Raw genomic sequence first — 13,567 nt, forward strand, 5'->3', positions numbered from 1 at the left:
GTTATATCACAGAGACTTGCTTCTGTATTGATCAAAAAAGTCATACACATTTTATAAGGTAAGAAGCTAGGATTTCACACCGTTACAAGAGTACTCTCAATTCCATTTGCTTATTTTTAAATGCATTTATCTCAATGAACCAATTTTGTGCAAGATTACAAGTCACGCAGCAAATCAGTTTCGAAAACACAGCGTGCGTTGTGACTTTTTCGCATTTGGGGTTGAGCAACTATTACAAGTTGTAAAATAACTTATTTTGCTTGCGTGTTAAGCCGTGTAATGCAAATGGCGAAATCGCGTGCTCGTTCACGTATTCCCCATAGAAATCAATGGAGAAGACAAATAGAAAAAAATACAAACAAAACACAAATACAGTATATGTTATGCAAAGCCCATGACGTATTCTCCTTGAAAAGTGTACATGAAAATGCAAATATTTCACATTGCGAAATTGTTTTCGCAACCAAATATGTTCTATTTATTTATGAATAAATATTTCTCTATATATTTGATGATATTTGGACTGATATATCTATTTATTGTGAGATGTATATGAATATATATACAGTATGTCTAGATATCTCGAGATCTATATGCAAATATCCCATTGAAAAAGCATCTGAGATATTGTTAAATGTGCATAAGATTGTAATGTGAAATCTTTTTATTATCTCCATAGCTAAACATACGTCTATACATATAAATCCATGTTTCTCTAGATATGTGTATGTATGTCAATGTAAAATCCCTGTGTCTGCATTTTTTGTTTTTCTAACACCCGAGATCACATCTCTTTGAGCACTTATAACTTTAGTGTGTAATATTTTTTTTTATATTTTTTATTAGACAGTGTTACTATGAGTATGAGTGTACTTTGTAATGTAATTATGAAGTGCTTTGTGAAACTTTTTTGTTGCGGAAAAGCATTAACTACAGCTCTTCGAGTGCGGAAAGGATTGTTGCGTAAAAGGCGAATGTGCACGCGCAATTGCAATTTTTCAAGATTTGTAATACCTGCACAATGGAAATTGTTTGTCAAAAGACCACATTGTGTGCAGAAAACTCATAACGCACTACTTGTAATCTTGCTGTTTGTATAGTGTAGCTTCCCTACTCAAATTACAAATGCTACCCACATTGGAAGCATCGTTTGGTGTTATTTTCACAACTTACTGCACGTTGGTCATCAACGGTCTACTATGATAGTATTACATCCATTAACATAAGAGACAAGATCTGTATCATTCCTTAGTCACTCAGTTAAACATAAGACAATGGCCTCTATTTATCAAGGTCTGTCGGACCTGATCCGACAGTGCGGATCAGGTCCGACAGACCTCGCTGAATACGGCGAGCAATACGCTCGCCGTATTCAGCATTGCACCAGCAGCTCACAAGAGAAGCTTGTGCAACACCGCCCCCTGCAGACTCGCGGCCAATAGGCCGCCAGCAGGGGGGTGTCAATTAACCCGATCGTACTCGATCGGGTTGATTTCCGGCGATGTCTGTCCGCCTGCTAAGAGCAGGCGGACAGGTTATGGAGCAGCGGTCTTTGTGACTGCTGCTTCATAACTGCTGTTTTTGGCGAGCCAGCAGGCTCGCCCAGAAACACGGGGCATCAAACTCCATTCGGAGCTTGATAAATATGCCCTATAAGCTGCTGAACACAACTACAAAAAAATAGATACTACTGACCTGAAGATCTCTTCAAAGCTGCTCTCTTTTTTAACCCCTTATTGGTGGAGGTTGGAGCTTATGTATTCTAACATACTGTGCCAAAAGAGGTGCACATTCACAGATGTCTTATAAGCAGCATCATGTACTTCAGTTTTATGTGCATGGTACAGAGAGGGAGCTTTACATTTTTGCACCGGCTGCAATGCTCTATTATTCCTGAGGACATTTGTATGTTTATGTAACAGCTCTGTATTGTGCAAGCTAAACTTAGATGCAAGTTACATCGGTAATAAAGCCGGTGAGGTCACTGATGTGTGAGAGTTCACTGCTTCTGTCACATGGTGCAAGAATACATGTGATCCAAAATAATGGTGCCCAGTATCAAGATGCAGAGCTTGAATAACTATTATTTGTATGGAGTTAAAAGAAGAAACTGAAGAGAGAACCTTGTTATAGAAAAAGCAGCCGGAAACATTGATAACTTCATTTCAAGAATACAGTTTCCCAATGCCATTAAACCAATATATTTTCTCCCGGATCATAAACCCAAAAAGTTCCATAAGCTAATTTTAACACTGATGCGCAAAAGGTTTTACCTTAGAGTGAGAGTCCCATTTTTCCTCCTCTTATAACCCTTTTACCTTCTGCTGTACTTCGTTTTATCCATCAGGTTCATGACCGCAGCATCTGCCGCACTTAAATAGACATTGCACACTAGATGTTTCTTTGCATAAATGTGTTGTAGAGATGATCCATTTATATAGCCCATCTGGGGGGTGTTTTTGTAAAAATTTATAGTTTTGCTTATTTTAATAACATTGTGCTGATTTTCAAACTCCTAACCAAGCCTCAAAGTTTTAGATGTATACTGATGTATACAGACTTTACATAGCTTCTTTTTGTATAATGGGTATATTCATATGCAGGGAAGGGTCTGTTCTCAGACCCCTTCACTGGGTGTTCCAAACAAATCTCTTCAACAGTGCTAAATTGGGAGCTTGTAATAAAGATTTTAAAAAGGTTTTATACTGGATTTTTAGATCAGTATCTGTGCATATTATTATTTATAGTAGTGTCTATTAGGGCTGTCAAAAATAATTGTTTTGATGCGGCATAAAACGATTCTGCATCAATGCGCTGAGGCGCGAGAATCGATTCACGTTACCCACGTGACCCCGCCTCCAGGACAAGTAACAGAAAGTGCGCAAAAGTGCGCGGTACAGCGTTTTAACGTCACTGACGTCACGTCACCCAATAAAGCAACATGGGCGCTCCATGGGCGGTCTCTGGAAGTGCCGAAGTTACGCAGTAGGAGCAGGACTGTTGCCTGAGAGATTGATGATGGTGATGACGATTCCGACTCTGAGTATACACGGCGGTATACAGTTACACGGCGGGCTCATTTTTATTTTGTGGGAGACAGAGACAGAGGAGGAGACCTATGGTGAGAAACTAATAACTTTAAAAGTTTATTTATTTACCAAAACGTCGTACATTTTGCCAATGCCATTGCCATGCCATAATTTGAATTGCCTATGCCATTGCCTACTTGCCTAGTAATTACTAATTAGCTTACTGAAAGAGCACAATAAGGGGTATACAACAACAATAAGGGGTACAATTAAATGATTAATTATCAAATCAATATTATTTACTTAACGCTGCCTACTACTACTGACTGACTGAGGCTCAGGCTGCTGCATAATTGCAAATTGCTGCATTATTGAATATTGCCTATATAAAATTTATTATAAATAATAAATAGTATACTATTGTCTATTACTCTCTAATCTATCTATGTTTTTCACATGGATGCCGGTCTGTGGCCCCTCTACAATACTACAATCAATAATCTTGTAGATGTTTTTCACATGGATGCCGGTCTGTGGCCCCTCTACAATACTACAATCAATAATCTTGTAGATGTTTTTCACATGGATGCCGATCTGTGGCCCCTCTACAATACTACAATCAATAATCTTGTAGATGTTTTTCACATGGATGCCTTGCCTGGTCTGAAGTGCAAATATTTAAAATAATATATACTTATATTATATATCTAATAATAGTATACTATTTATTTAATATAATACATTTTATATATGCAATGCAATTGCAATGCAAATGCATGTGGTGAGTGCTCTCTTAAAAGATGCCACATGCCAATCCGAAGAACCCAATCCCTGTTTTAGAAGTTATTTAACAAGGCTAAAAGCTGCATTTTTAAACATACTAAACTAAAGGCCATAAAACCCAATTTTTGATTCAAGAAAGTGCATTCAATTTGAAACAACTTTCCCTATTATATCATTTGCTTATCCTTTGTTGAAATGCATCGCCTCCTCCTTGTGTCGTGCACTAATGTGTGTTGCGCATTGCTATTTCATCAACAAATGATATCTGAGAAGTATTAAGCAAATTAAATAATATAAGTTAGTTATGTTGTTTATTTAAAATTGTATTCTCTATCTGAATCATGAAAGTAAATGTTTGGATTTCATTGCACCTTTAAGTGTGTAATATATTACAGTAACTTACAGTGTCAGTGAGTGATGTCCCCTGCAATGCAATTCGTTTTAAAAATTATGTTGGCAAAATGTATGGCAAGTAGTTGAAGTTACTAGTACTTGTTATTTTACATTTGCGGCTTGACATTTTGACAACTTGAACTTAGTGTTTTTTTAACATTTTCAACATCATCCGTCACATATGTACATGTCATGCTAAAATGACAGAGGGAGACAAAAAAGATAGAGAGATAAAAAATGCACCTAGCATTTTAAAAGCAAGCATCTGGGCACATTTTGGATTTTATGAACATACTGGAAAGCAGGAATTGGACAAGACACACGCGGTTTGTAAAGCCTGTCACACAAAAATTAAATACCTAGGGAATACTACTAACTTGAGAAATCACGTTAGACGTTTTCACTCTGAGATGCTAACCCCTGCCGCTGCCGCCAGTGCCACTGCCAAGGAAATAACAAGACTAGCTGAAGCTCATCAGCCAAGAATTGATGCAATGCTGTCAACTTTGCCGCCCAACTCTGAAAAAGGGAAGAGAATAACCAAAGCTGTGGCAACTTTCATAGCGAAGGACCTACGGCCTTACTCTGTTGTGGAAAACCTTGGGTTTCGCAACCTGTTGAAGACGCTAGAGCCACGTTATAAGATCCCGTCACGCAATCACTTAACAGAAAACGTTATACCTGCACTCTACCACGAAACAAAAGCTCAGGTAATTGCATCAATGAGCCAAGCCAGTCGAGTCGCATTAACGTGTGATTCATGGAGTTCAGTCACGACGGAGTCTTATGTAACAGTAACTGCACATTACGTTAGCAAGGACTGGAAGATCTTGTCGCATGTGCTGCAAACGAGAGCAGTTTATGAGTCTCACACGGGTTCTCATCTGGCGGAGCTACTGTCTCGTGTTGTGGAAGAATGGCAGCTGTCCGATAAATCTGTAGTGCTTGTGACCGACAATGCGTCGAACATGATTGTTGCTGCTCAAGTTGGAAAATTCCCTCATGTAAAATGCTTCGCCCATACACTGAATCTCGCATCCCACCGGGCGCTGAAAGTGGCCACGCTCTCCAGGCTTTTAGGCAGAGTGCGACGAATATCAACATTTTTTCACCGCAGCACTACAGCAAACCACTGTCTGAAAGAAAAACAGAAATGTCTTGGCCTGAAGAATCATAAGCTGATAACTGATGTGACAACAAGGTGGAACAGCTCATATGACATGGTCGAGAGGTTCCTAGAACAGCAACCTGCAATCTGTGCCACATTGTTGTCTCCAGAAGTCAGAAAAAGTGAGTCAGATCTCTGCACTCTCAACGAAACAGATGTGTCAAATGCAGAGGATGCTGTGAGTGCATTAAAGCCAATGAAAGATGCAACCACACTGATGTCAGAAGAGCGCAATCCAACTGTTTCTCTCATTGCCCCTCTAAATGCACAACTGCTCCAGAACATGACAGACACCATGGGAGACACACCCATGATCCATGAGATCAAGAATGCCATCAAAACAGATCTCCTGAAGAGGTACAGCAGTGAGGCAGAGAAGAAGATACTTTATACAGCCTCTGCCCTGGATCCTCGTTTTAAGGGACTGCCTTTGATTCTCACAGAGGAGGAGAGATTGGAGATATACAGAGGAGTGACTGAGGAGGCTGCATCCTTGGAGGTAATTTTAATTGCATCATGTTTCTTGAAAAATGTATAAATTGAAAACAAACATAAAACATACCATCCATAACAAAATAGGCTTAGCTAGCAGTAGCTAGCAGTACCTTGCTTAGTAGCTAGTTTAATGAGTACACGGTTTATTATATAAGTCAGTTCGAAAACGCCACAGTCAGTCAACTTTCCTCCTCCTCCGTCCACTCCCGAGTCCTAATAGATGTGAGCTGTTACTGTCTCTCTGAGCACACACATAGCATTAGCTGGCTGGCTGCTCGAGGTAATAATGAATGCTATTTTTTCTATTCTTTTGTTCAAACACAGATTGAGTGTACTAGTACAGTTACATCTAGGAGGATAAACGTGGATTAAGTGCCACTGCCTGAGGGAAAAGAAACTCTGGAAGAAGAATCACCCATCGAGGAGGATAACCCTTCTCCTCCCAAAAGAAAGTCCACATCGCTGCTCATGACTTTGCTGGGACAGTCTTTCACTGACACTGAAGGTACAATAGAAGACCCCCTATGCCAAGGCTGAAGAGGAAATAGAGAAATATTGTAAAGCCCCATCTCTGCCTCTCACTGAAGACCCTTTGAACTAGTGGCATGTACATGAGGTCATATTTCCCCTCCTCTCTCATTTGTCAAAGCGATACTTGTGTATCCCAGGTACAAGCGTGTCTGCAGAGCGGGTTTTCTCCACTGCAGGAGATGTGGTAACGGCAAAAAGAAGCACCCTTAAACCAGAGCATGTGGATCAACTAGTGTTCTTACAGAAAAACCTACATATTCCATAATTCTTTCTGAGTAGTGATTCAGGTTTATATTAATATTTAATGTTTTCTGGCACATCCAGAAGAAAGTGCTGTGTGCCCCACTGCCCAGTGCAGACTACTGTTAAGTTATTTTATATTTGTTACTGTTATATAGCTTATAGCGTTTTGAAAAATGAAGCTTAAAACCTTGAGTAAATCTTTGTTGGATCACAAAATATACTAGTACACTACACGACTGACTGTGAGTGAGTGCCAGTTTGAATGTTGTTTGTATGTATCTATCTATGAGTGTGTGTGAGACTGAGTGCCTTAACTGCCTTTGAATGTTTTTGTTTGTATGTGTGTCTGTCTAAGTGTCTATGAGTGTGTGTGAGTGTGACTGTGGCTGACTGGCTGTGGTGCCTTTGAATGTTTTTGTTTGAGTGTGTCCCACTGTGTCTCTAGTGTCTGTCTAGTGACTGTCTAACTGTCTATGAGTGTGCAGAGAGTGAGACTGAAGCCAAACCACTATATTAGGGGAAGGAAATGCCTTGAGTAAATCTTTATTGGATCACAAATATACTGCACCCTACAGACAGTACAGAAGCACACACACACACATACAACAGCACAATACAAAAATAAAGCACACACACCTCAGGTGAGTGGCGTGCCACCCTTTCTTCACCATGATTTACTCCTTGATGTCTGTGTGCTTTTTTATGTATTGTTTCTTTGTGTGTGACTGTGACTGCTGTGTACTGTGTTCAGTGACAGACTCAGTCACTGTTCGTTGTGTGTAGTACTGCTTTAACAGTAACTAATAACTAACTAATTATATTTGTGATCCCATAAAGATAATATAATCAATCATCAAGAAGAAACTGTAGTTATAGTAGTTCAGTTCAATGCTACTTGTTTTAACCTCTTAAGGACATATGACGGAATTTTTCCGTCATAAAACAATTGAGCAAACTGAAAGCTGTGTCCTTAACGGGTTAAATGTCTCTCTAGTACTACTGTAAGTCTGTAACTGTGTAAACTAATTGTATATGTCACAATCACATGTGTGTGTTGTGTGCACACACTCTGTGCTGTGTGTTGTGTTCCAGATTCACGTGATGTTTGTTTGCCACAAATTGACAGTCATGAAGGCACAGTGGAGTGCACCTGTAATTTTGTACCGTATATAAGGTATTTATGTTTTGTTTTCTGAGGAGGACAATTTTCACACAAATAAGGTATTATGGTGGTAACTTAAGCTTAACCTATCTATTTTGGTTTTAATTTAATGTCTATTATTATTATATTATTATTACTAAGTAAGTAAAGAAAGACATTAAATTAAAACCAACATAGATAGGTTAGACATTTATTTGTTGTTCATGTTTCTTTACAAGTGTATAGTGTACTTACTATATATAAAATATACATTTAAATATTTTCTTTTATTGAAGAAGTACACTGCGAGCACTGCACTTTTTACACTACGTACTCTGTAACTACAGTTTGATGCCATAATATTGTTTCCAAACCAATACAACAATTGCCATTTAGTATTTACTGTTCTATAAACTATTGTTGTCTGCTGTGTTCAGACTTTGCCACAGGAAGAGTGTCCTTTTTTGAGCTAATAAAATAAAAAAAGAGTTTATTTCAATATTTTGACTGCTTGAATTTTTTTTTCTGAAAAATTAAAAAAATGGGCAAAAATAGTGCAGTAATCTTGATGCATCGTAGAATCGAATCGTATCGAATCGTTACGATGATAATCGTAATCGAATCGTTACGATGATAATCGTAATCGAATCGTGAGACAGGTGAAGATGCGCAGCTCTAGTATCTATTACATGCAGTTACATTAAAATGAGTGTATACTGTCCCTTAAAGCAAGGTGCAATGGCTGCTGGCTGCTATACTCTTTACAAAGCATTAGACCTAACTCCTTACACTGCAGTGATCATCTATCTACAGAATTATTTCATGAATTACTAACAAAGTTTACCTATTGCACGGACTTCTAATTTTGTGCACAATTAGCAACATAGATTAAGAGGATGATTTTTTGGAAAGTTCTTAAAGGAGCAGTACAGCATTTATAGAGCATTAAAGTTAAGTGGTTTCAGACTGGTTGCATATGCTGTATAGAGAGATATTTTTATTTATTTGCTTGAAAGTGTTATATTTTGTGTGCACTTTTAATCGATGAATTAATCAATTTTGTTACTAAATTATATAAAGAGTGCTGAATGTCCTATATATTTTTGGTGAAATCTAGATAATTTTGATTTCATAGTTCTTTCTTCTTTGAGACAAATGTTAAAATTAAGCACTAGGGTCTGCACCATAAGATTTTTTTAAAAAAATGTATTTACTTATCAGCCTGGAGGTATAAGCTATAAAAAATAGAGACTGCTATTGTATTTGTGCCGAGCAGTTAAAGGGAAACTTTACCCAAACATTGTATCCCCTTTAAATCGTTCCAAATGATCTATATTACCTGCTGGAGCTTATTAAATAGTTTACAAGTCAATTGTTTACTCTTATTTCAGCATTTGAAATAGCTGATTTAGCCTGTGGTAACCCTGCATATACAGAAAGTGTCTATACTTAAATCCAGGCTACTGACAGATTATGTAAACACAGCCAGCAGAATAAATTACACTCCTGGTGGGGTGTAGAAGAGGTAACTAATAATAATAATAATATAATTTTCAATTGTTCTCTGTAAATATTGGGCTTTGGTTTACAAACAGACATAAGATAAGGAAGTATGTGTGTGTACACAAAGTGGTAACTTAATTAGATCTGATTAAACCTGCAAGCTCAACCCATTGTAATAGGCTGTGGTTTCAAAGCACAAAACTAACAATTTCATATACACAAATAAACATGAAAATGCAATTTCTCATACATTCTATACGCAGAAGCTGGTATAACAAGTCATTGGAAATACATTAAGGGAAAAGCAATTTTACAGTATACTGTCCCTTTAATGTCCCTTTAACAACCTGCACCTATGTTTGTATACAGTGGCACCAAACTATTTAATATAAAGATAGAAGGTGTCTAAGCATTAATTATAGATGTTTCTCTTTATTTACAACCCCAGCTTATTTACTGACCTACCTGACAGCCCATACACCAAGGTTATTTTTTTCTCTAGGGTGATTACAGCTAAATCATCACAACATACTTTGTACCTTAAGACATGTTTAAAAAAATATACAGCATAATTCTGTGCCGGTGCTATGTTCTTACACGACTGGTAAAGCACAGTTGCCTGTCTAGATTACAACATTAGCACTGACTCAAGAGATTATATAGTGAAGTGTGTTAAACCCAAATGCTGAAAGTTGTATATCTTCTCCAGCGAACAAATAATTTGTTCTTTTAATACAGAAAAGGAGAAACGTGTTTTTAGATCTCATACAACTGGATTCTATCTTGTATGCTAATTCCCTTGTCCTTTGGGAAAAAAATACTTAATGTAATTTACTGTATATAATCAGGTTGTACCTATGCCCCAGGTCACTGTCTTACTTGTAAGACTGTTGCACCTTTTAAATTGAATCTGAATAAAGGTATGTTTTAACTTTAATATTCCTAGCAGTTTTGTGCCTACACTTTTTCAGATATTTTGTACTACCTTTTGTACTGCTAAGAGGAGAACACCTTCTGATTTAAATAAGCTTATACGTTTTGGAAATTTTGGGCAGACTTGTTGGGCCTATGATTCTTATCTGACATCAAACTCTATGGGGTAGATTTACCAAGTGCCGGGCGGGCATAATTCGCTGCAAATCATGTCTGCCCGACAATGCTAAATGCAGACAGCATACGCTGTCGGCATTTAACATTGCACAAGCATTTCTAGTGAAATGCTTGTGCAATGTCGCCCCCTGAACATTCACGATAAATCGGCTGCTAGCAGGGGGTGTCAATCATCTGAATCAGATCAGGATGATTGCAGTCCGCCACCACAAGTTAAGGAGCAGCGGTCTTATCTAGCTGCTGTCTCAGTTGTTGTACAATTATTTATTTAAAAGCCGTGCTTTAGATTTCTTACGGTTTCAGCATGGTTTTCAAAAATCTCTCTGGCTTCTTCTTTGTTACATAATTCTTCAATGCATTCTCTTTCAAGGTTTCCTTCTTTACTTTCTTCCAGGAATGAATTTGCTCTGCGTTTCCGGTGAAGAAACTGAGATGCATGCTGTGAAGATAAAACTTTATAAAACAAACAATATGTTAGTTTGTTAAATTATTTTGGTTGTGATGAGAATTATCTCAGTAATATTGGCTTTGACAGAATGTTACCCTTTAACGTGAAAGTACCTTTATTTGGCCACAAGCTTCTGCCTAAACTACGCGCCTGCCAATTTCTGCAAAAGTATTTGTTTTCAAAGAGGTGACGTTTCCATCACTTAGCCAATAGCCATGCTTGCCATATGGCAAAGTGCAGTGGAAACGTCACTTCACTGGAAAAAAAGAAAGACTTTTGCCAAGGGCAGCTGGAGGTGCTCAGTTTAGGCAAAAGGTACTTTCTGTCTACATTTTTCATACTTCATGACAGAAAGTCACCTTTATTTATAGCAATGGTAAATCCTATAGTTTTTGAAACGCTAGGATTTATCATCACTTTAAATAAACATTAATGGAAATCAACTTTTTTAAACCATGACAAAAGTAAAATAAGGTTATACATTCAAATTGGCAAATAGACTATTAAAAAACACTAAAATTACTTTTTTACGCAATGCATTTAAAGTATCAGTAAACATTTCACAAAAGGGTGAAATAAACATTTTAGTTAACTGTAAAATGCCTACTGAATAAAGATGATTAATAAATAACAAACAAGCACTTTTATTTGTATTATATTAATACATAATGAAACTTGTCAATCAATATCGGCACCCCACCCCCTGGCTTCAATATTTAGCATACTAAACAGCTGAAGTGTGGGACAGTCTATATGAAAGGTCTGCCACGCCCCTTGTCTTTCTCTTTCAGTGCTTTCTTGCTCTCTTATCCTAGACAGACTAGCAGCGCATGTGCTTGAAATCCTCCGCTGTGACACCTATGTGAACTGTAAATCATGCATTGTGATTCACAGTACACCTGGTCTAAGAGGTCTGTGACTTATGTGTGTGTGAGGCTTATAAGGAATATTAAATATTTTATATGAAATTAACTTGTAGTAGCGGTAGAAAATAAAATGACCTATTTGTTTTATTTTTTTTTTTTTTATATATTCAATTTTTATTAAATTTTCACATCAACAGAGTGTAAAACAAACAAAATCCAAAAGAATAAAGAAAGAAAACAGCGTAACTACAGTATATCTTTAAGGACAGCTGTGGCACTTATACGCCCGTGACCTGAAGTTACAAAGGCCTTCAGCAGGTCAAAATGCAGTCCATGTGCAATTGTCTCTTTTCATCTGAGCTTAAGTCTTTGGCTATCCCACTTAATGAAAGTTTCTAGAAATGCATACAGTATAGGGAGCCTGTGTTTCTAAGATGTAGGACTGTGCTTATTGACAGATGACCTTTTATAACATTGCAAATTGTATGCGCCTCAGCTGTGCGCAATAAAATAAGATGCGAACAGTTTTTATCAAAAAAAATACCGGAAAATAAGGAAATATAACAACAGTAAATAAAAATTAAATAAATAAATAAATAATAATAAGTGAACCCAGTGTGCCCTGACCAAAAGCTAAATTCCATTTATATCCATAATTGTGTCTAAAAAAAAAAAAAAGGGGGTTATTCTCAGTTGTGCCCACGTTGGAAAGACTCCCATAAAAAGAGCATATCTTCAAAGAAGTCTAAATTACCCACTTGCAAGTAATGAAACCTTTCCAACATCAAATCTTTGCTAACTAATCTCTTCCAATCATTAATATCAGGGGTTTTGGAGGACTTCCAGTATCTGGGGATCATCTGTTTTGCTGTATTTATCATAATTTGGAATAACTGCCTACGTATCTTACATGTTATTTGAGGTATGTGTTGAAGCAGAGTGACCTCCACATTTGGGTTTAGTTGTGTGTGTAGGACCTGGTTGATATTGTTGAAAATTTCTACCCAGAAGGTCTTAATGGGTATGCAGTCCCACCAAATATGTTTCATATGCCCCACCTGCTCACAACCTCTCCAACAGGTGCCTGAGTTTGTTTTATATATGTGTTTGAGTCTTGCCGGTGTTAAATACCACCTCATACATATTTTTATATTGGTTTCTTTCGCCCCTGAAGAATGTGCAGACCGCGTTAGCCTTTTAAATCTATCAAGCCAATCCTTATGTGTAGTGTTTGTGTCCAGCTCTCTATCCCACCCCGTTGTGTATGAAGGTAGCTTTGGAAATCTATTCTCCAAAACTAATCTGTATAGTGATGAGACTGATCTGAGGGATTTTGACTCCTTTATGCACGCTTGCTCAAACTGTGTTGGGGGTCGTAAGAAGTCAGCCTTGCATCTATGTGATATAATAAAGTGTCTAGCTTGGTGGTAATTAAACCAAGAGGCAAAGAAAGGAACCGACATTGGATCTATTTGCTGTTTTGTTTTTAGCTTGCCACTGTTTAAAAGTGAGTGTATCTGTACGTAAGAAGAAGGCGAGGTGTCTAAGTTCTTTACATTTTGAAGGCCTGGGGGGAATTCAGGGTTTATTAGTAAATTTGTGAGTGGGGAGCATTTTGTGGATATTTTTGGGAACATTTTAAGGACTAGTAACCAGTCCCTCCATGTTTCATTAGTGATACAGGATTTTGAGATATTAGGGTTTTTTAAAGCTGTAAGATTCCAGCATTTATTGCCCATATAATGCGTGTCAGCTAAGTGGGTTTCTATCTGTACCCATCCTTTATGCTGTGCGCCCTCCGGTTTGCACCAATCAATGACTCTTTGAAGGGAAATGGCCAGTTTGTATGAGCTGAGA

At 37.6% G+C, this 13,567-nt stretch overlaps 1 protein-coding gene across 1 annotated transcript in view; it reads right to left on the reverse strand.

The window, feature by feature from the left end:
* The window catches only part of PROS1 (protein S), a 224,672-nt gene that overhangs the window by 180,442 nt on the left and 30,663 nt on the right, over positions 1 to 13,567 (reverse strand). Inside the window, exon 2 of the mRNA XM_053706038.1 lies at positions 10,692 to 10,849. Coding sequence (XP_053562013.1) covers positions 10,692 to 10,849 — 158 coding nt within the window. The remainder of the gene's footprint in view (positions 1 to 10,691; positions 10,850 to 13,567) is intronic.

Source organism: Bombina bombina, chromosome 3, assembly GCF_027579735.1.
Source record: "Bombina bombina isolate aBomBom1 chromosome 3, aBomBom1.pri, whole genome shotgun sequence".
In the NCBI taxonomy this organism is placed as follows: Eukaryota; Metazoa; Chordata; class Amphibia; order Anura; family Bombinatoridae; genus Bombina; species Bombina bombina.